The sequence below is a fragment of the Procambarus clarkii genome, chromosome 72 (assembly GCF_040958095.1).
Source record: "Procambarus clarkii isolate CNS0578487 chromosome 72, FALCON_Pclarkii_2.0, whole genome shotgun sequence".
Taxonomy (NCBI): Eukaryota; Metazoa; Arthropoda; class Malacostraca; order Decapoda; family Cambaridae; genus Procambarus; species Procambarus clarkii.
This window is the reverse complement of record NC_091221.1, coordinates 4,157,502-4,178,454: the sequence shown is the minus strand read 5'-3', so window position 1 is coordinate 4,178,454 and position 20,953 is coordinate 4,157,502. Positions and strand designations below refer to the sequence as shown.

At 42.9% G+C, this 20,953-nt stretch overlaps 1 protein-coding gene across 3 annotated transcripts in view; it reads right to left on the bottom strand.

The window, feature by feature from the left end:
* Window positions 1–1,343: 1,343 nt before the first annotated feature.
* The window catches only part of LOC123773764 (uncharacterized), a 36,085-nt gene continuing 16,475 nt past the window's right edge, over window positions 1,344–20,953 (bottom strand). For all 3 annotated transcript variants that reach the window (XM_045767691.2, XM_045767693.2, XM_069312347.1), the window contains 5 exons: window positions 20,730–20,856; window positions 19,678–19,799; window positions 16,538–16,816; window positions 11,603–11,819; window positions 1,344–4,698 (listed from right to left, as the gene is read on the bottom strand). In XM_045767691.2, the coding sequence (XP_045623647.1) occupies window positions 3,950–4,698; window positions 11,603–11,819; window positions 16,538–16,816; window positions 19,678–19,799; window positions 20,730–20,856 (1,494 nt within the window). In that variant the 3' untranslated portion in view covers window positions 1,344–3,949. The remainder of the gene's footprint in view (window positions 4,699–11,602; window positions 11,820–16,537; window positions 16,817–19,677; window positions 19,800–20,729; window positions 20,857–20,953) is intronic.

Below are 20,953 nucleotides of genomic sequence, written 5' to 3'. Positions count from 1 at the left end.
CCTCTCTTGTCCAGCCCAAGTGGTTGGGATGAATGGTAGAGCAACTGTCTCACTTCATGCAAGTCGATATTCAACCCCTGACTGCCCAAGTGGCTGGGCACCATTCCTTCCCCCAATCTCATCCCAAATCCATATCCTGATCCCTTCCAAGTGCTATGTAGCCATAGGGGCTTGGCACTTTCTTTTGATATTTCCTTACCTCCCTTTCCTTGGCTCTGTTCAGCATGCAGCAGCGTCACTGTCTGGTGTTGGATTGGCTCCTGGTGACTCATCTGTGGGTCGAACGATTGTGTGGGAGCCTGAACTTTGCATGGCATTTTTCCAGGGCAGGATTTGGCTCCAGGTGCTGTATTAGTTCTTCCAGTTCTACCCATTTCAACACTGTTGGGATTGTCAGATTCAGGCCGCATCTGCCTATCATCGGCTCGTTTCGCTAGCTTCCTCTTCTGGCTTTTCAGGGTTTGGTTCCATGGCACTAATCTTCCTCAACACCTCGGCTCTGGGTAGGGGGGCTTTATGACCAGCACTCATCATTCCTCCCAGGGTCAGTAGTCAGGTCCACTCTGTTACACACAGCATGGTGAGTGAGTTTGCAGTACTGTGATAGGTCCTTCGGAGGATTCATTCTGTGAAGCACAGAGGGTCAATTTTGGTCCTTTACCCTTTGGAGCTGGATACTTTGTGTAGCTCGACTTCTGAATTCCTGGAGTTTGGTAGCCTGTGCAGCTCACGTGAGGAATGTATCCAACATTCTCAACAACGGTGTATCTCGTTTCCGTCCCATTTCCACGAAGTGGACAATGACACATCCTCCAATTCGCTTTGAGAGACTTTCGGTCACCTCAAGGTGACTCTCTTTGCACTGGCATGGAACTGATGGCTTCCCTATGTGGCTACATTCCATGATCGTGAGGTTCTTGTGGTGGATGCCTCTCCTGGATTTTTTCTAGATGGGGTTTCACCATCTCTTTCCCTCAGTTCAGTTGTTGCTCTGGGTGTTGTCAACAATGGAGATGTACTCGGTCAAGGTGATCTTTTTGGCTCCTTTGTGGATGACTTGGCTTTGGTTTCTAGCTCTTCTGGTCCAGTGTCATAACCCAGGTGTTTTTCTTAGGCTCTACTTCTTTCACCAGATTGGCCTGTGACATACTTAGCTGGTTCAACTTTCTCTGCTGATCTATATATCAGAGTTTCTGACATGAGTTTACTACCATTTGTATGGTGCACAGGTGGTTGAATTGCTGGTGTTCCTCCTGCATCTTTTGTCACAGAAACAGTATGAAGATTCCTGGTGCTTTTTTTTGCCTCTTACTCTCTTTGTTGCCTTTCTTCTGTATCATCTGTTTTGTTCTTCCTGTCCTGGTGGTTTGTTGATTGACATCTCGTGCCTAATACTGACACCTCTTATGACTGCTCTGGTGGAGCATTTTTTTCAGTGCTCAGCGTTCATACTTCCTTGGTGTCATTTTGCAAGATGTCTTGTGCTTTCTTTCACCTCCAGCTAGCTTATGCTCTCCGAGCCGTAATGGTCTCATGATAGGGTGTTGGTGTTTGAAGTTGCCACCTCTCCTCCACGCTGTTAAGTCCCATGTTTTTTCCTTCTCTATTGTTAAGATAGCTTCAGAGAGCCATTGGGTTCCCCTCAGAAAACCAGTGTCGAATGTAATGAAATACCTCTTTCTTGTGGCTCCCCGACTCCCTTATCTCTCCCCCCTACCTGGTATGTTGTTTCATGGTCTACCATCTCCAGACTTACTAGATAACTGGCCGAAAGGCAGAGGTTCCCAAGACGCCACCTATAGGCGGCTTTAATTTGAGTGCTTCATTATTTGAACCTTGCAGTTGTTTGTTTTGATTCGCTTACATTCTGGATATTTTCTCATTGTAGATTATTGTAATAATTCCCAGCTCTCTAGACCTCTATGACGGGGCCAGGCTCTGGCTTTGGTAGGCCAACAGGACACCTATAGCTGATGTGACTTAGTATGGGAAGCTATCTCAGAGAGATAACTTAAGGGAACCACCAGGACTACCAGAAAAAGGCAGTTCATTACAGTCGATCCTAGTTTATCTGTTTTAAAGCTTGAAAAATGGTATCAGAGCTAATGAAATTGAATGCAAAACAATAAATCACTACTCATACCAAGAGGTCACTTTTGCTGTCAAATGTCAGCATAGCCAAATATTTAACTTTTTTTCCATAAACTCAAAGACGTACTCTTTTCAAGTAAGAAATAGTTCTACAATATTAATTCTTTAAGTAATAGTGGTCAGTGCTTAATTTTATGTACATCAATGCAAATTATATTTTTTTTTTATAGCATATTGACTTATGGAGGTCAACTTACATTTATTTAACTGCAATGATATGAGCTTGCCACCCAAAGCCATATTTTCTAACTTTTCTCAAGTCTTATTTTTGCCGATTCTTCTCTTTATGCATGCCCATGCTGCGTGTTCTTCAATTTGCTAGATAAAAGAAGCAACTAGCATGCAAATAATAGCCAATCTGAACTCTTATGATTTATATTCTGTACGCTGTGCTATTATCCTGTTGTGTATTTGATACTCCGTTCCAAACTTTGACAAGCCTCCGCAAAGACCTCCACCTGTCCTCAGCACTGGTGGAGTTCTCAAGAACTCCACCAGTAGCAAGTCCTCTGAGTAGGTGGAATAAATTACCCCACTAACAGAAGTATCAAAACATGACAGGATAATGACAGGCTTGATTACCATGCTGAAATATTCTACACTCCAAGAATGTGATTGTACTCAAAGTAAAGCATCTTTGAGGCTCCTTAAGACATACCATTGATAACCTTCAAGATGCAAGTTGGTGGCTGTCAGCACTGTTTTTAACTCGCTGTAATTTTGGCATTCTAATAATCACAGATGGAATATGCAGGTGATGAGTCACAATAACGTGGCTAAATTATGTTGTCCAGACCACACACTAGAAGGTGAAGGGACGACAACGTTTCGGTCCGTCCTGGACCATTCTCAAGTTGATTGTCTTGAGAATGATCCAGGATGGACCGAAACGTCGTCGTCCCTTCACCTTCTAGTGTGTGGTCTGGTCAACACAGATGGAATATAAAATTATTTTAGAGACAAACAAACTGCTATTGATAAAACCATTACAAAACCTTAGCATAGTATATAAAGTGAATATAAATAACATTTCCTAAAAAAATTGATAAAATTCATCATTGCAAAATGTGTATGCATCAACGTGTCAAACTGACATTGTTTTTAAGTTAAAAGATCTTCTGCACTAACAATGCTAATTAAATTTTTGCTTAGCAAGATTAATGTTATTTTCTACAGTACATTCATAATAGTGCTAAGAAAATTTAACCTTGTTGATAAATATAAATAAAGGCAAATTTGTTTAGTACTGTATATTAGGGCGCAAAAAGAGCGAATCGGATTATGAAGATTTTACTGAAAATTAGCCTGGCAGTGTTTAGGACATTAATAATACAATTTGTATAATTGTACAAATACCAGCATGCTTGAGAAATTTCAGTCTCCCCAGCTTTATACGTACAAAATGGTGAACTGGGCATGGGAACAGTAACATTATAATATACTGTATATGAATATATTAACCCTCAATATTTTAACCTGAAATTTCACACTATAAATTTTTTTTTGTTATTAGACACTTTATAGAAAAACTTAAAAGACCTTCTAACTACACAATAACTTAAAATCATCAGTTTAAATCATAATTTTATTATGAAAAACATAATAAAACTGAAACCACTGAATAAAAAGGGTGTTTAATATAAACTGCATAAATCAGATCTTCAGTACATTAAGACTGCATAGTAAATGAATGACAAGCAAAGTGGTGCTCATCTTCGTAACATCCAATATAAGATTTGTGTACAGCTTTCTATTACAACTACATTTGCACTGGAATCTGAAACTTAATATTAACACACTACATGTGAAGGCTTGGTTCCATTGACTCTGATGTGGGAAGAGTAGCATGAGGGTATGTGTAAGAAAGAGCTGCAGGATGAGGAGCCCCTTGACTCATCTCAAGTCGTCGCAAGTAAGTGGGATCAGCAGCTGCCATGTGGTGTGGTAAGTATGCCTGACTAACGTGTGGTGGCATGACTGAGGGGTATGAGTACTCTTGGGGCAAGTATTGCGTAGCACTTGGAAGTTCAGCCTTAACTAAATTTTCATGAGATAACTTAAAACTCTTGTCGGAGATGGTTGCCGGAGAGGAGGATGAAGACGGAATGCTTGGGGTTGCTGCTGGTGTTGGGGTGGCAGAATTAGATACTTGAGGCTGCTCACTTAATCTTGGGGCTGATTTATCTTGTCTACTAAAATATGAAGTATCACCATCTCTTTTCCCATCCTTTTCAGTCGTTTGTTGAGCCTGTCCGGGAGAAGTGTATGACGTTCGACGAGATTCTTTAGAAGGTGCCTTCTCAACAGTGACATTGGGAGTTACCATTGGAGGACCTTTGTCCTTCTCCCTATCTGATTTTTCAATTGATACTAAAGCTCTAGGGGATTCAGAAAACCGGCTTCTGCGTCGCTGAGCCCCATTGCGTTTCCCAGGCCCTCCAAATTTTTCTTGGCTACGATATATACGTGATTCAGTGTTCAATTTTCTCCGGATTGCATTTCTTACTTGCTTTTCATCTATAGTAGGAAAATTCCGGATAGCATCATCTGCAGAAAGAAATTACAAGAAGGAAACTAAGTTTTCACATTTAGCAATTGAAAACATTTAAATTGTCTGGATAAAAGTTATAGACTAACTCTACAAGCAAAAATCCAGCGTTGAATGTAATGAAACCCCATTTTCTGGGCGAGACCTGGAGGCTCCCCGGAGCTATCCAGGCTGAATGGACATAACTTTCTGGCATCAGTCAATGTGCATGGAGTTCTTGCCTACCGGGGACAAGTCATAACCCCCCCACGCCCATGATCACAAGCCAGAACCTGCCCCCTCTCAGAGAGGCACAACCCCCGGTGTGGTTGGGAGCATTCTATGTCTGCTATCGATCGGGTCTGACACCCAGAAAGCTAGGTGTCCCAAAACAAACCCCTATTCTGGTGAAACTAATGCTACTGAAAGCCGAACGAGTGGACAGAACTCCCCAAACGAAAATTAGTAAACAAGCATGACGTCATCACGTCGTTGTTGTCTGCGCAACCCCCCATTCCTGGGAGGGGGAAGGGGGAGCCCCAGATCCTCTGCACCGGCGATCCAACCAGCAGTTCTTAGGCTGGATGTCAAAATATGCGAAAAACACCGCCGACCGGAGGGAAGGAGGGATGCCGGGGAGCCTCCGGGTCTCACACAGAAAATGGTGTTTAATTACATTCAATGCTGATTTTCTGGGGAAGGGGGGAAGCCTCCTTGGCTCCCCGGAGCTACCTCACCAAAGATAAGGAAAAGAGGGAAGGACTTGGGAGGCAGATGCCACGCACCCTAACACAAAAACAAAACAACAGGCCAAACCAAAGGGCCCTGCAGACGACCCACGAGACCCGAACCCCGGAACATGAAGGAAGGAAGGAAGGGAAAACCGGGCAAACAAAAGTGCACCCACGGCCACTGAGGCCAAGACGCACAGACAACAGTGAAGAGCCGCAACCGAACACAACACATGATGCACCCCCCAGCCTGACCAACCAATCATCCACCCAAGGACCCCTCTGGAAAACAGCAGACCCAAACATCACCAGAAAAGAATGAGACTGCAGCAAACGAACAAACCAACCACCAGGATTAAACAAGCAGAAAAAACTCATCCACCGGAGGAGAGCTGGAAACAACCCCAACTCGACCCCCAGAGGCCAACGCCAACAGGAAAACGAGACCTGAAAAAACAAACCTGAACCGAAGGGGCCATGATGAACTGAGGAGAAGAAAGAATGTAGAGCACCCGGGCCAACAACCAGGAAGGAACCGGAAGCACACAAGCAGGCTGGAGGTGAAATAACACACAAGACTGCTAGCGGAAGTGAGCAGAAGGGACAACAACACCGAACACAAGCTGGAGCAGCTCCGCCAGCGCCGCCCGATACAAGGTGACAGTATTTGGCACTAGACGACGGTCCTGGAGCAATTCCGAAGGGAAGGACAAGACAACCCTATCAGAGACTGAAGTACACTTACGCAGTGATAGGAAAACTAGAAGGACCGCCAGGAACTACATACTGCCGCAGAGACGAAGCATGCAGGTGGGAGACCAACAACGAAGCCACCAGTGCCCACAAAAGGGACAAGAAACTCGAGACAAAACCCCAGATGCGAAGACAAGCAGGGAAGATAGAACCAGCTGTGTACCGGGCTGGACTGACCCGCAAAAAGAGGGGGAGCTGCGAGAAGACGTACGGACACTGAGCAAAGCAGGGCCCCAACCAAGGCTGGCAAGGAACCAAAAGAAGCGGCCGCCAGGGAACCAGGAACCCAAACTCAGCGAGCCGAGAAAAAACCCACCCGGGGAAGCAGACACGCCCTGTCCGGGAGGAAGGATATCCCCCCCCCACAGGACCCCTGAAAGACTAACAAGGTCGAAAAACAGATGACAACGAGAACAATTTGCTTGCCTAAAGAGCTGAACCGCAGACTCTGCAAACAGCAAGGACAAAGTGGCGACGAAAACTGAAGAGCCAGGGCCCAGGCAGAGGCCCACGAGGAAACGAGCACCAAGAGCCGAATTGTGAGACACGAAATGAAAAACAGCGACCCCGCAATCCGCAGCAGCAGTGCAACCAGCCCCCAGCAGGGAAAAATGACGCACGCGTCTCTGAGTAATATACGAGGAGAACTGCACAGGACGCGTACTGCACTAAAACAAAAATGCACGTTCTGGAAAAGGAACACAAAGAAAAAGAAGTTTAAGATAAAAACTAAGTACCACCTAATTAACTCAATGTAACCTACCTCACCCCTAAATGTCAACCCATGTCTACGATTTTAAACAATGCTGTTTATTGACCAAATTGTATTTTTGCTTTTTTTCTGCCATGTTTCCACTCCCCCTTTTTTTAATTTTTTTTCTGATTTTTTCTCAACACAATTTATACTTTAATCTAAGTTAGCATTAAGTTTTAGTCTTAGTGTTTTTCCTGCCCGAAACGTTTTGCGTAATAGTTGCTTTAGGCATTGTATGTACTAGCTCTATCTATAAATCCATCAACTTTTGTATTTCACCTTGTATGTATGTACTTTACCTGAATAAATATTTGTATTTGTATTTGTAAAAGGCCGAAGTCAGAACCGTAACCTAGCTTCTCCTGCCCCATTGAAAAAGGAACCGTAGGGGCATGAGTTGTTATCGGAAATCTACAGCCACCTGCAGACAAAGCAACACAGAAGCAGGCAGTGACACACAAGTAGATGAAAGAACTCAGTTCCATAACTGAACACAGGGGCAGTCCAATATCAGGGAATAGAACATGTACATAGTCCAACCAAACACCAACAGCAGTATAGCCAATAAGCAAAAACCAAGATACACAACAATGTGTAGTATGGAGGAAAAGACCCTAAAGATGGTTCAAGCACAGATAGCTAGGGACAAGAGAATACAACGAAAATGACTAACGAAGAAGACCGAGGAGCAATTGGTAATCCAATGTACATGTTCAACCACATATACAGAAAGACTTCAATGTATATAAGGGTGCAGCCAGGCACTGAACGATAGTCAATGAATGAGTATCCAGAGAGCATTGACCGAGTCAATGAATGAGTGTGCAGATAGCATGGACTGAGTCAATGAATGAGTGTCCAGATATTGAGAAAAAATTCAGGCGCCGAAAGACTAAACAAAAGGCACCGAAATTCAGGGCTGCTCCTCACAGGGAATCGAAGAATAAGATCAACGAACATAGTAAGGTCACGTGAAGACGCACGCAAAATGGCCAAGCTACACACACTACAATAATACCAAACACATCCAAAAATTGAGAACCTGCGCCTGACTGACAGGACAGGCCAGACTGAATAATCTCACCTGTAGAGCGTAGACACGACCGTGTCATGACACAGCTGAGCCATGTAATATTCCGGGAGCCTCGCTAGTGGAGTATGTCCAGAGGAGCGAGCACAGGAAGAGAAGAGAAGGTGGAGTGCAGAGGTGGAGGCAGAGCCACTCCGAGCCACCCCACACCCGTAAATAGAGAAAAGAACTAGGTGATTTCCCCATATATAAAACCCAGGAACACTCCCATTATCTAGGGGGCTAGGACTGGATAGAAAAGACAAGCGAGAACGGCGTATAACCCGCAATATAGGACATGGAACACCAACACATGTGTACCCCGCCCATAAACAACACGGACACCCTCGGCCCAGGCGCCTGAGGTCCGAACTGCACCACCCGTCTTACAGGGAGGGTGCCAACAAGGAGTATTGAACGAGTATTAGTAATGTCAAGACAGTACGGAGAGATGAAGTGATTACAAAAGAACGAGAAAGAGAGTCGATAGAAGTACCTGTAGTACGGAAGAGGACAGACGAGTCCAAGAAAGGACTGGAGGGAAGCCTCACTGAAAGTCCACCGACATACCAATAATATTTTAAATATCGAAGCTTTCCGCGAACCTTCGAGAATCCAGAGAACCAGGCACAAAATCACGAAGGCACATATGAGCCCAATGGCAACCGAAACCAAGGGACATGCAGGGATCCCGATACGAGTGGAACATGAGTGTGACATGATATAGAAGAATACATGTCCAAGAGAAAAAGGTTGAAAAAGCGGTGAAAAACACCCACTTGAAGGACGGAACTGACGGACCTGAAGGGACACTGAATCGAACACGGGGAAGGGGCAGACACAAACCAACTCGGAAGCAGAGGGGGAAAGGAAAACCTCACACTTAGGAACTGCAAACCCTGCTCCGAGAGCACAAAAACCCAGGCATGGCAAGCGATACCAAGGTCCCCCAGTCAATCCCTCCCCAGCCCCAGGAACCTTCACAGCAGGCTCGGGGCCAAGCCGTCCCCCCAAAGCCCTAGCCTCACAAGAAAAAGCCGAGGCAGCCGTAAAAACACTTAAGGGAGCCCACTGGACAGATACATATGCCACGGCTGGAGGAACAGGCTCAAATGCCTCCAGCGCCACTCTGGAAGAGGACACCCCTGTGACCGCCCGAGTCTCAACACCAACTAGACCCTGCCTCGACTCCGAAACCCCCAGACATGTCGGAGCCGGAAGCAAGGGGGAAAGGAACCGGATGTACAACAGAAGGGAAAGAACTAGGAGGGCCAGACGGAACCAGAGCCGAGGTGACTCCCACCTCCAAGTCCGGGTCCCTAGGACCAAAACAGGACAGTCTCGGGGCATCCGGGGCCGCAACCAGCCTAGGGCGCTGCATCAACCGAAACCAAGCATGCAACGCAGCAGCTGCCTGCACCCACATACCATATTCAGTAACATGAGTTAACGTACAGACAACAAACGTCTCACGAGTCCAGGTCAAACGAATCATCGACCCAAAAGGCAGCATGGTGGAGGCACCACTGGTGAGTGTCGCCCTGAGACAAGGGAACAGAGCAACCTTCAATCTCGCAAGAAACGAGAGGGGACTCAAGGGTCACATCCATCGGACCACGGGAGCCCCCGTGCGGCTTCTCAGGGCCCTTAGCCTTCTCAGCACACTAAGGGAAGCCCAGGCAGGGTACTGCAAACCGGCGCTCAAGTTTACCAAACGAACTTCTAAAAGCTGAACCCCTGGGACGTGTCCACTCACGGGGCCCTAGCATGGGATACCACCAACACATAGAAGAAACACACACACCAACCCCAACAACTAAGAGGGGGAGGACAAGGCAGACCACCCACCCCCACCAGGCCGGAACAAACAAAAACAAAAGTAAAACCCTGCAAGAGGACAATGTACCCAGGTGGAACAGAGCCAGTCGCTATAATAGGTGATAACTAGCTGTGCAGTACCTCGTGCCCCTACCAGTGACGAAAACTACCTCCTACCCAGAGACAAACAAGGGCAACAAAACCCCAGCCGACTCCAAGGGCGGCCATGTACCTAGCAGTAAAGGACACAGTGGTAGAAGGTAGATCCCAAGGTGACTTGTGGAAGGAGGCCCAAAACCCCAAGGGCAGTACTTACTGGGAACCCTAGGCACATACAGCCCAAGTACCGTGGAATATTTCTCCTGGCTCACACACCACCTGTAGAGACAACCCACACTACAAGGCACAGAACTGAGACTAAGCAGGAGCCAGAGGCACACAACTTCTCCAGAATCGCATCAGCCGAGAACTGCCAGTTGGATCACCGGCGTGGGGGTATCTGGGGCTCCCCCTTCACCCTCCTGGGGAAGGGGGGGGGGGGGGGTTGCGCAGATGGCGGCGTGGTGACGTGATGATGTCATGCTTATTTGCTAATTTTCGTTTGGGGAGTTCTGTCCACTCGTTCAGCTTTCGGTAGCAATAGTTTCACCAGAATAGGGGTTTGTTTTGGGAACCTGGTCCGATGGCAGACATAAAATGCTCCCAACCACACGGGGGTTTCTATAGGCCATTGCTCCTCGCGCCTCTCTGTGGGGGGCCAGGTTCTGGCTCATGGTCCCCGGTAGGCAAGAACTCCATGCACATTGATGTCAGAAAGTTATACATATCCAATCAGCCTGGATAGCTCAAAGAAAAATTAATTGGGTATATAAAGTTGGTTAAATAAATACATCACTACAGCATTACAACAACAGATATCAGTGTTGTTGTGTTAACCTGATATCTTGGATAATAAGAGCTCTGTGGACTGACAATTTAGTAATTTACAGAGAAGACATAACCAATACAGGTGCATAAAAAGAGACAAGATTGCTGCTTCAGCAGGTAAATGAAGATGTATATATACAATACTTTGTGTATGTCTTGTGAGAATATGTATGTGATAATAATCAAGCTAGAGAGAGAGAGAGTGATCAAGTTCTGTATGATACGTGTCTAAAGCTTGTGAATATTTGTCGCTCCATGCATGTTCTAAAACATTTATATGACCATGAACAGTTTATCTCACATTTTACATTGATAAAACATACTTAACTGCTTATACAGGTCCTGAAACCAAGTACGGCTATGTTAGTACACCTAATACTGTATATTTCCCACCTTCAGGAATGAAATCAGCGAGATATTTTCCTCGACACCATTTTGTCTCTTGAAGTGTTAGTTCCCTAGATGGGGTACCCAGCAGCACCTGGGTCCCTCCGCTCCCTCTCATATATCTTCCTTCCTCCCCATCTCTTCTTCCCCCCCTCACTCCCAGAAAATGTAATATTATGAATCACAAAAAGAACTTAACTCACTAAGGAAAAACACATTCCTGATTTCTGACCATGAAAATTGCTTGGTGTCACTATAAATACAAATATTTCTTAAAGGGTGGCACCAAAGCCTACCCTGATTGGCCTATGACACTCGCATAATCTCCCCACCGTGTCATCTTGGAAAGTTGGGTAAGACTAACCCCAAGTGTCTGGCTGCCTACTCTGGACAGAGACAAATATTATATTTTCTACATATAGATTAATTAAGCACGTGATACACATTTTCTTAATTTTCTTTTGTAACAAAAGACAAGCACCTACGTGTGATAACTCTGATGATGCATGGGTCAAGCTGATTTTTGTTTGACGGTCCTTTGTCTTTGTTGGCGAAGCATTCGCCCCCTGTGAGAGATGACGATGCTAGAACTTCAATGGGAAAGAAGTATCGCAGAAGGTCGTTGATATACCGATTTGCATTGGTACGTCTGAACTTGAAGTAGTCGCTGGCATGTATTGTCACTCCTCCACCCAAATCAAGCTGAAATGCAAATATTTCTTAATATAGTACTGTACAAACTTCAGACAAGGATTTGCAAGTTTACATAACTTATGAATGATTGAGCAAGTGGTTGTCTATCTGTATCTACAGAGAGAGCAAGAACTAGGTCAAGAGCACAACTCCCTAGCCATTTTACCTGGTGCATTCATACCTCCCAACATTTCATTTCTCTGCTTGCTCTTGATGCTATGAATGGTATTTGCTTCCCCCACTTCTGCCTTGAGCTCATTTCTCTTGCTGACATCCCATACTGCATGTAAATATTGCCTTACAAAAAATAAACAAAAATACTAGTATATAACAAATTATTATAGAAGTATTATTGTCAGACAATAATAATTCAATACCTATGCACAAAATGACCAAAACAGATGTGGAAATATTATCAAGCCACTGCCAGTATAAGGTGGCTCACAGGTCTGCAAAAATTGACCCTCTAAATCCCTCTTCCGATGAGGCTTGAAAAAATTCACACACCCAGATTAGTGGATGGGTAGCAGGGAGACACATTATCTGTAGAAGCTGACAACAGACAGCAAGAAGACGTTCAAAGTGCAGGAGCCATACTCCCAACTCAAAGTTGAAACTCTAGTTTTAGAGATAAATGAAATTGAAGTTATTGACAATGAATAAGGTAGTTCTAATTCATTAATTTACTTGTATGTTTTAATAAACATTGTTTGGCATTCGTACTCGAATATGTGAAAGTTATAGGTCAATATGTGTTGAAATGAAGTCAAGAAAAAATAACCCCCCATAAAACAAAATATAGGAATAATTATAATGATTTAGGGGAGATATATGAATACTTTACGTAAGTGATAAAGCCCCAATCTGGTCCCTAATCATCAAAACAACCTAAAGAGACAGAGAAAATAGTTTGAAATCTGTGAAAAATCACCACCAAAAAAATTCAAAGTCCCAAGTTCAGCCAGTTGTAGGTGATTTATTGGTTGATCAAAGTGCCAAGTTCAGCCAGTTGTAGGAGATTTATTTGTTGATCAAAGTGCCAAGTTCAGCCAGTTGTAGGTGATTTATTGGTTGATCAAAGTGCCAAGTTCAGCCAGTTGTAGGTGATTTATTTGTTGATCAAAGTGCCAAGTTCAGCCAGTTGTTGGTGATTTATTGGTTGATCAAAGTGCCAAGTTCAGCCAGTTGTAGGTGATTTATTTGTTGATCAAAGTGCCAAGTTCAGCCAGTTGTAGGTGATTTATTGGTTGATCAAAGTCCCAAGTTCAGCCAGTTGTAGGTGATTTATTTGTTGACCAATTACATTCCACCTTCACATAGTTAGGGAAGGGTATGCACTCTACACCATGTAAACATTACAACAAAATCACATAATAAACAAAGGAGAGAAAAAACAAAAAATCTCCCCTAAAAAAAATAAATGTGGACATTGGTGAAAGTAAGACATATTAACAATGTATTTATATGATATATAAATGGAGCATAACAACATACTCATTATTATTTGTTTTATGTATTACTCAAAATGCTATAAAGGCACCAGCTGCATATCCACTTTGTGGACACTTCTTACTACTATTCTTCTTCTCTGTGCATCGGACAGGTGCTTGCAGCTCTTTATTACTGCATTATCCCTCAGTTCCAGTTAATAGCAGCTGCTCTCCTTATCAACAAAACGTTCTTCTGTTTAAAAAATTTGTCTAAAATCAATTTCTGAAACTATTGGGATGAAATGCCGCAGAAGCCAATAAGTTGGAGATTTATTTAACATTTATTAGTAATTTTCACATAATTCAAATATTTTTTTGATTCCCAACCCCTTAATATGAACCATGGATGTCGGCCCTGCTGCTCCACGAATCCTAGTAACTTCCAGTAATCCCACTGGTGCACCCCCCTAACACCTGCACAGCAGCCTAGATGTCATCCACTTCAACACTCGAGTCAATTGGCCCATTCTTCCTATACTGGGCCCTAGATTTCTCCTCCTGTGACAATACCTATCGGCACCTGACAGGCCAGTCCCCCAACATGGTAATGACATAGCCAGATGTGCAACAGAGCCTCCTCCCAGATGGGTAGCTTCAGTGCTGCACCCCTACCCAGGGTACACACGATATCAGGCAGGCAATGTGACCACAATACCAAAGCCTCTAGTTTAAGGTACGAGGATTCGTAAACATGCACTGATCAGTTGTTGACTGAATTAGGACAACCACAAACAAGGAATGAGATACCACAGGAGGAAGGACTTTTGAAGGTGAGGACATCCTCTTAGCATCTCACTCTGGGGCAGCATCCATCGGTTCATTCTCCAACAGACGTTTGCCTCTCTGGGACCTGCTATCAACGTCCATGGTGCCCCTGCTCTGGGAGGCGTCATTAGGGAGGTTCCGGCATCTGCCAGGGCTGTGAGAACTTCCTGGGTAACTGCAATGAGCACTCACTGACTCAAAGAAACCAGCTGAATTCAAAGATGAGGTCCCAATGAAGTGAGGAAAGAATGCCCAACCAGGAGCGTTCAATCCGCGTGCCAAGATGGCCGTCCGTCCGCAACTCCTAATCTATCTTGTATACTGCAGCATGTGTTTTTACACATACACAAAAACATTCCCCCTTCCACACACCAGTTCTTGTGCCAGTAATGTTCATCATCTACATAAACAATCTAGCAGAAGGAATACAGAATTATATGAACATCTTTGAAGATAATGCTAAGATACTGGGGAAGACAGGAGACGCAGAATATTGTCATGCCTTTCAAAGTGATCTAGATAAAAATAAGTGCTTGGAGCATCAAGTGGCAAATGAAATTCAATGTGAATAAATGACATGTTATGGAATGTGGAATCAGAGAAAATAGGCAACACACAACTTACAAATTATGTGGAAAGGAATTAAAGAAATCTAATAAAGAACATTGTGAGAGGAGTGTATGCGTTGCTTTCCAACTTCAGACTTCCTTTTAATTATATGGATGGTGAAATATTAAAAAAAAAATTGTTCATGACTTTCGTGAGACCAAAATTGGAATATGCAGCAGTTGTATGGTGTCCATATCTCAAGAAGCACACAAATAAACTGGAAAAGGTGCAAAGGCATGCTACAAAATGGCTTCCGGAACTGAAAAACAAGAATTACGGAGTAGAGACTAGAGGAGCGTTAACCATGCTAAAACTAGAAGACAGAAGAAAAAGAGGTGATATGATCACTACATACAAAATACTAACAGGAATCGACCAAATTGACAAAAAAGAATTCCTGAAACCAGCAACTTCACGAACAAGAGGACACTGATTCAAGCTAAGGAAACAAAGGTGCCAAAATAATATTAGAAAGCTTTCTTTTGCAGAGTGGCTGGGACAAGTTATGGCCAAAACTGTCAGAGGTCTTAAAGTATTATATGACAAAGAGTACTGAGAAGACGGGACACTATGAGTGTAGCTCTCATCCTGTAACTACACTTAGGTAATTACACACTGGAGCTATGATAATTGCCTTGGTATATAATAATACACTGATATAAAAAATACCTGGGATGAATAGAGTACTATGAATGTATTTTCATACAAATTTTAACACTTTCGCGCTATCTGGACGCGCCGGCGCGTCCCGTTTCGTCTAACGCTAACGCATAGTGGACATAAAGTTGAGTCCTCTTTTAAAATATTTGTATAAAATTCAATTTCTATCCGATTTACTTTGGGTTTGTTTCAAACTGCGCGCTATGAGGCTCTCTTTCTCACCACTAGGCTGCATGGTACAATAAGTTCATGAAAGGTGTGGATAACTTCGATCAAATGGTATTTTGTCCCAAACGGGTTGCAGGTGGGTGACTTTAGCCGTTTATACTGGTAATGCTTCCCCCATATCATGTATTATATGCATATGTCTGTTTAGGGAATTTTATTCCGATCAATATACAACCAAAAATAACTGTGTGCAACAAGTATAAACTTGACAAACATAACAAAAGTAAAAACATTTCGTGTGTGTTTGACGCTCACTGATATGTTCCAGCGTTGTTTTATATTTGGCGCTATTCTAACTTACGCTTTGTTGATATTTTTTACCTATGGGCACATAGAACATTCTATTGCGAACACATTGACACAAAAATGAATGACGTACATAGAAAATTAATGTCATGAGAGTGAAATAAGTATAAACTTTCAAAGCGCCGTGCGTCGTCCCGTCACCGATACCGGGTAACAATTTCACAACTTCCCACACTCTTGCGGGCGGGCCGCATCATTATTCTACGCTTATATTCATATCACCGTGTTGGGAATTTCATTGCGAGTCCATTGATACCAAAATTAACGCTGTAGAATAAGTGTGGAGGTGATTACAATCCCAAGAGTAAAAACATTTTGTTGCTGATGGGCGCTCACGGCGAGTCATCTTCGTAGTTATTTATTTGGTGCTGGTATCCCTATACGTTTCGTGACTTTTTTTACTGATATTCTTCTAGAGAATTTTATTGCGAACACGTTGGTACCAAAATGAAATACGTAGCATGAGAACTAAGGTCAGAAGAGTAAAAAGAGTATACACATTTTTGTTTTTACGCTTAAGCGATAAAAACGCTGCGCGCACATTCGGTTGGCTGAGTGACCTTTGCGGAAAGCGCGAAAGTGTTAAAATGCTATTAAATGTTTCTCTACACATTAAGCACTTGAAATAATAGTTTCAATACAAGAAATTAGCAGGCATATACTTCTCACCATATCTTCTGACACCCTAGGTAATTCAGGTATAGGTGCTGGAGTTTCTGTGGATTCTTCAGATTTGCTTTTCTTTGGTGTATGAAGTGCTGTATCATCCAGCTCACCATCAGAAAAATTTACAAGTGAAGATTCAGAGTGATCCACTTCATACGGACGTTTACGTTCTGGACTCATCATGACAGAAGGCTCCAAAGCTCCAGTCACCACGGAACGCTCTGAGGGCACAGCAGGAGTATCCGACGCTGCCTCACGTGCAAACATACCCAAGCCACGAATCTATGATGAAAATGCAAACATTTTTTTAAATAAATTATATGATACAATAGAAAGTGATTTCTCTCATTATGAAACCATTCATGGCTGCTATGCTTAATGCTAATAATTCTGTAATTAAGGATTGACTTAGGTTAAAAAAGGATAAAAGGCTATGTTACGACATGTGTGGTCTATGTAATAAAGAAACATTATTACGACCTGTGTGGTTTATGAAATAAAGAAACAAGCTCAATTGAGAGAAAAGCAAAAGTGTGGGAAAGTGTTTTGGCAGCTGGTGAATCCAGAGGGGGAAAGAACGCTGCCAGAGTTACGCGTATTGACTTAACCCTTAGACCGCGCAATACATATACGCATAGACGATGGAAATAAGTTTACCAAAACCGCACAATAGACGACCGAGGCTCTAGCGCACGATTTTTAAATGCCCCATGAGGGATAGGGGCAGCTATACTCCAGCCACGACCAATAGTTAACAGACACCACCTAAAAATAAGATCGTGGGCAACATTCCCGGGTGTGAGAGCCTCAGTACTGGGCGACCCACCATGGCTGGTGCATGTAGCATGAGCTCACTGCACCGCTGTTCATCTTGTGACCACAGCATCGCCTAAAAATGTCAATATATGTGCATGCTATTATTTAGCGATGATAGTGTTACAGAAGACCCCTGACTGTGATAAAACTGACCAGGATTTTGATAATAGCAGGATTGTGGTGATATTTAGCGCTGTGCTCCATGGTGGGAGGAGTAATGTTGAGGGAGGGAGGGAGAGAGGTAGTTTCGTCTTCTGACTCTGTGTGTGGTCACCTTTTATTGACTGGACTTACATTACCAGCTTAGTGGTTCACTATGGTGAACACAAATGTAGATACTTATATATAACGTGTGTATAGTGTAATAACAGCAATGGGAGTATGTTGGGAGCAGCCATTTTGGTGAGGGAGGTGCATCATCTGCATGACATGTCATGTTGTTTACTGGTGGCCACTATGGTCTTTAGGCACCATACCAGCTTATTTGTACAGATATGGCTGAATAAAACATGTAGATACTTATATAGATGTGTGTATATAGCGTAATAACACCACAAACAGTATTGTTGGAGAAGAAATATTAGTGTGTCTGGCCTTGAACCAGTGAGGGCAGCAACCACCAGCTGACTGTGTGTGTGTAGCTACATCTCTTATTGCCTGAACTCACCATACAAGCTTAGATGTACAGTTATGGTGAACAAAACATGTAGATACTTATATATAATGTCTGTGTATAGTGAATAAAAGCAAAACCAGTATGGTGGGAGGAGTATGTTGGCGAGCGAGTGGTGGCCACTCTTTGTTGCTTTTTGACTTTCAATACCAACTTAGTGGTTCGTTATGGTGAACAAAACATGCAGATACTTATATATAACCTGTGTATATAGTGTAATAACAACAAAACTATTTGTTTATGGTTTTATGAACATAATAACTGAATCACTAATATGCACACCATAATTTTGAGTACAGCGATGGTTCACACATTTTATTATAAAATATATCACAATACACACTATTGAATAATATTACTGAAAGAAACTAAGAAAAAATCAGTGACATTGAAATAATTAGGTAATAATAATATCTTTGTGGCAACTCCCACCTGACAGCTGGGGCGGAGCAGACTTCGTCTGGCGCCTGCTCTGTCAACACCTTTTTTTTTTGCCAGACTTCCCCGCCCTATTGCGGCCAAAATATGCCACCCAAGATTCCCCCCCCCCCCGTGATCAGGAAACACAAATGAACACTTTTATAAGACGAAAGAATTTTTGGGATTTTTGTTGTTGTTGCGCCTGTGGGTGTTGAAAGCCAACAGGACCTTAGCGGCCTATGGGTTAACTAAGCTACTGAAGACGTGGTAGATGTTGGAATGTATTTAATTATGCATTAGTATATGACCCAACATGTGAACATAGGTGATGTTTAGGTTTTATTTGGCAACTTGGCTGGAAAAGCAGGACAGTTAGGGTACTGATACGTTGTTCAGGTTCAATGCTGCCAGGTCCTGAGAAGCGAGAGTCAGTGGGTCTGGGGAACATGGTCAGATGTAGTTGCAGCGCTTCTGCCCTTTACATCTTGCAAATTCATTTAAGTCCTGTGCATTCAGTCTGAGCCACCCAGTTCTTATATTCACGTAATAATGTATCTACAGTGAAACCTCGAGTGACGAGCGGCTCCAGTTACGAGCAAGGCACTCGCAGAAAATATATCTCGACTGATGAGCTTTCGCTCGATTAACGAGCGTTCCCTCTGGTTCTCGGACATCTCCAACAACAGTTTTGTTGTTGGTTCGCAAGATGAGTTTTCCACATAACGAGCTCGGTGCCGGAACGGATTAAACTCGTTAATCGAGGCGCCACTGTATATCACTAGGGAATGTTATACTGTGTCAGTTACAAATTAATAGAGTTCCTTGAGAGTATATGTTATCTTGATTACAAGTCTGGTGGTGTGTAGCGGAATAAATTCTTATCTGTTGTTGATTTGTCAATAATCCAGTGGGGCTCGATTACATCCCGTCATTCCTCTGGACGACAGAGTACTAACTAGAATTGTGATTTATCACTGGGGGGCCGGTCCTTGGGCGAGTCAGGTTGGAGGCATCTTCACCTTGGGAGAGCCCTCCCACAAGTTAGAGGTGAAGATTTGGGTGAGTGCATTAACACCAAGTTAACTCTAACTGTCATTGGAAATATATCATCAATGATTAACAGGGTATAAAGAGGAAATGGAAGGGAAGAGGATATGGAAGAGATGAGAAAGGAAATTGTAAGATAAAAATGTAATTACAGTATTTCACATTTATTAGATTGGGTGTTGCATACCTGTAATCCCTCAGCTGTCTTTAGCAGACCAGAGAGTGACTCTTGTGGAATATGTACCACACCACGATACATAAAGTCAAGCAGTGCCTCCATATCTTCGCTCCGAACATCCTTCATATACACTAGAAAGTGTAAATTTTAATTTTAAAAATAAAAAAATAGTGTATATACTGGAAAAATGCAAAATTCACCTCTTAAACATGAAAGTTAATCATTCACAGTGATGTAAGGTTATACAAATACAGTACACACACATATAAATGTAAACTCCACATACACATATCCCATCACCATTACTTTTCAAAAGAAATACTGTATACCTGTGTGTACATCATTGGTCTCGGTGCAATAGAAGTAACGCTAAGTATCTGCTACTGATATTAAATTCATGAATGATTGTGCCTGAACATTCATGACACTCATAACATGGATTCTGATTGTAAGGAATGGGTGGAACTTTCCTGTAGTGCTCCACACTTGTCCTTTTCATGGTACTGGGCAATACCCCATGTACGTCACTCATGTAGATTACCCTGGCAAGCTTCTCATTCGCTATCCTCTCATGTCCAAACTATGTATAAAGTACTTCTTCTAACCCCTCTCAGCAGCCCACCAAGCACTTCCCCATCACTAATTCTTTACTACAGTACTTATTAATACCATACACATGCTCATGTTTAGCTCTCAGAGGTTAGGAAGATGAGTATACCGTTTTTAGATACTGAATGGAAAGTTACTGAAAGAAAGAGAAAAAGAATTACAGTGGAACCTCGAGTAATGAGCAGCTCCAGTTACGAGTAAGCCACTCGCAGAAAATATGTCTCGACTGACAAGCTTTTGCTCAATTAACGAGCGTTCCCGCTGGTTCTCGGACACCTTCGACAACAGTTTTGTTGTTGTTTCACAAGATGAGTTTTCCACACGATGAGCTCGGTGCCGGAATGGATTAAACTCGTTAATCGAGGCGCCACTGTATTACAAACTTGTAAGGCCTCCCTCCCTACTAATGATACAATACCTATTTTAAATAAACAATGTAAAATATTACTCACCAATAGGATGCTTGCAAGGATTGGTAGTGAACATCTCCTTAAAATATTCACTGCACATTGACAAAACAAACTTATGGGCAGGAAACAACTTGCCATCACATGCAAGTGTAGCATCTATAAGAGATTCCTGCAATAATAAAGTAAAAGTAATTTAGTAACTGTATACCATTTAGCAAAAAATAATTATATTGAAAAGAGGACATTCTACTAGAAAGCTCCAAATT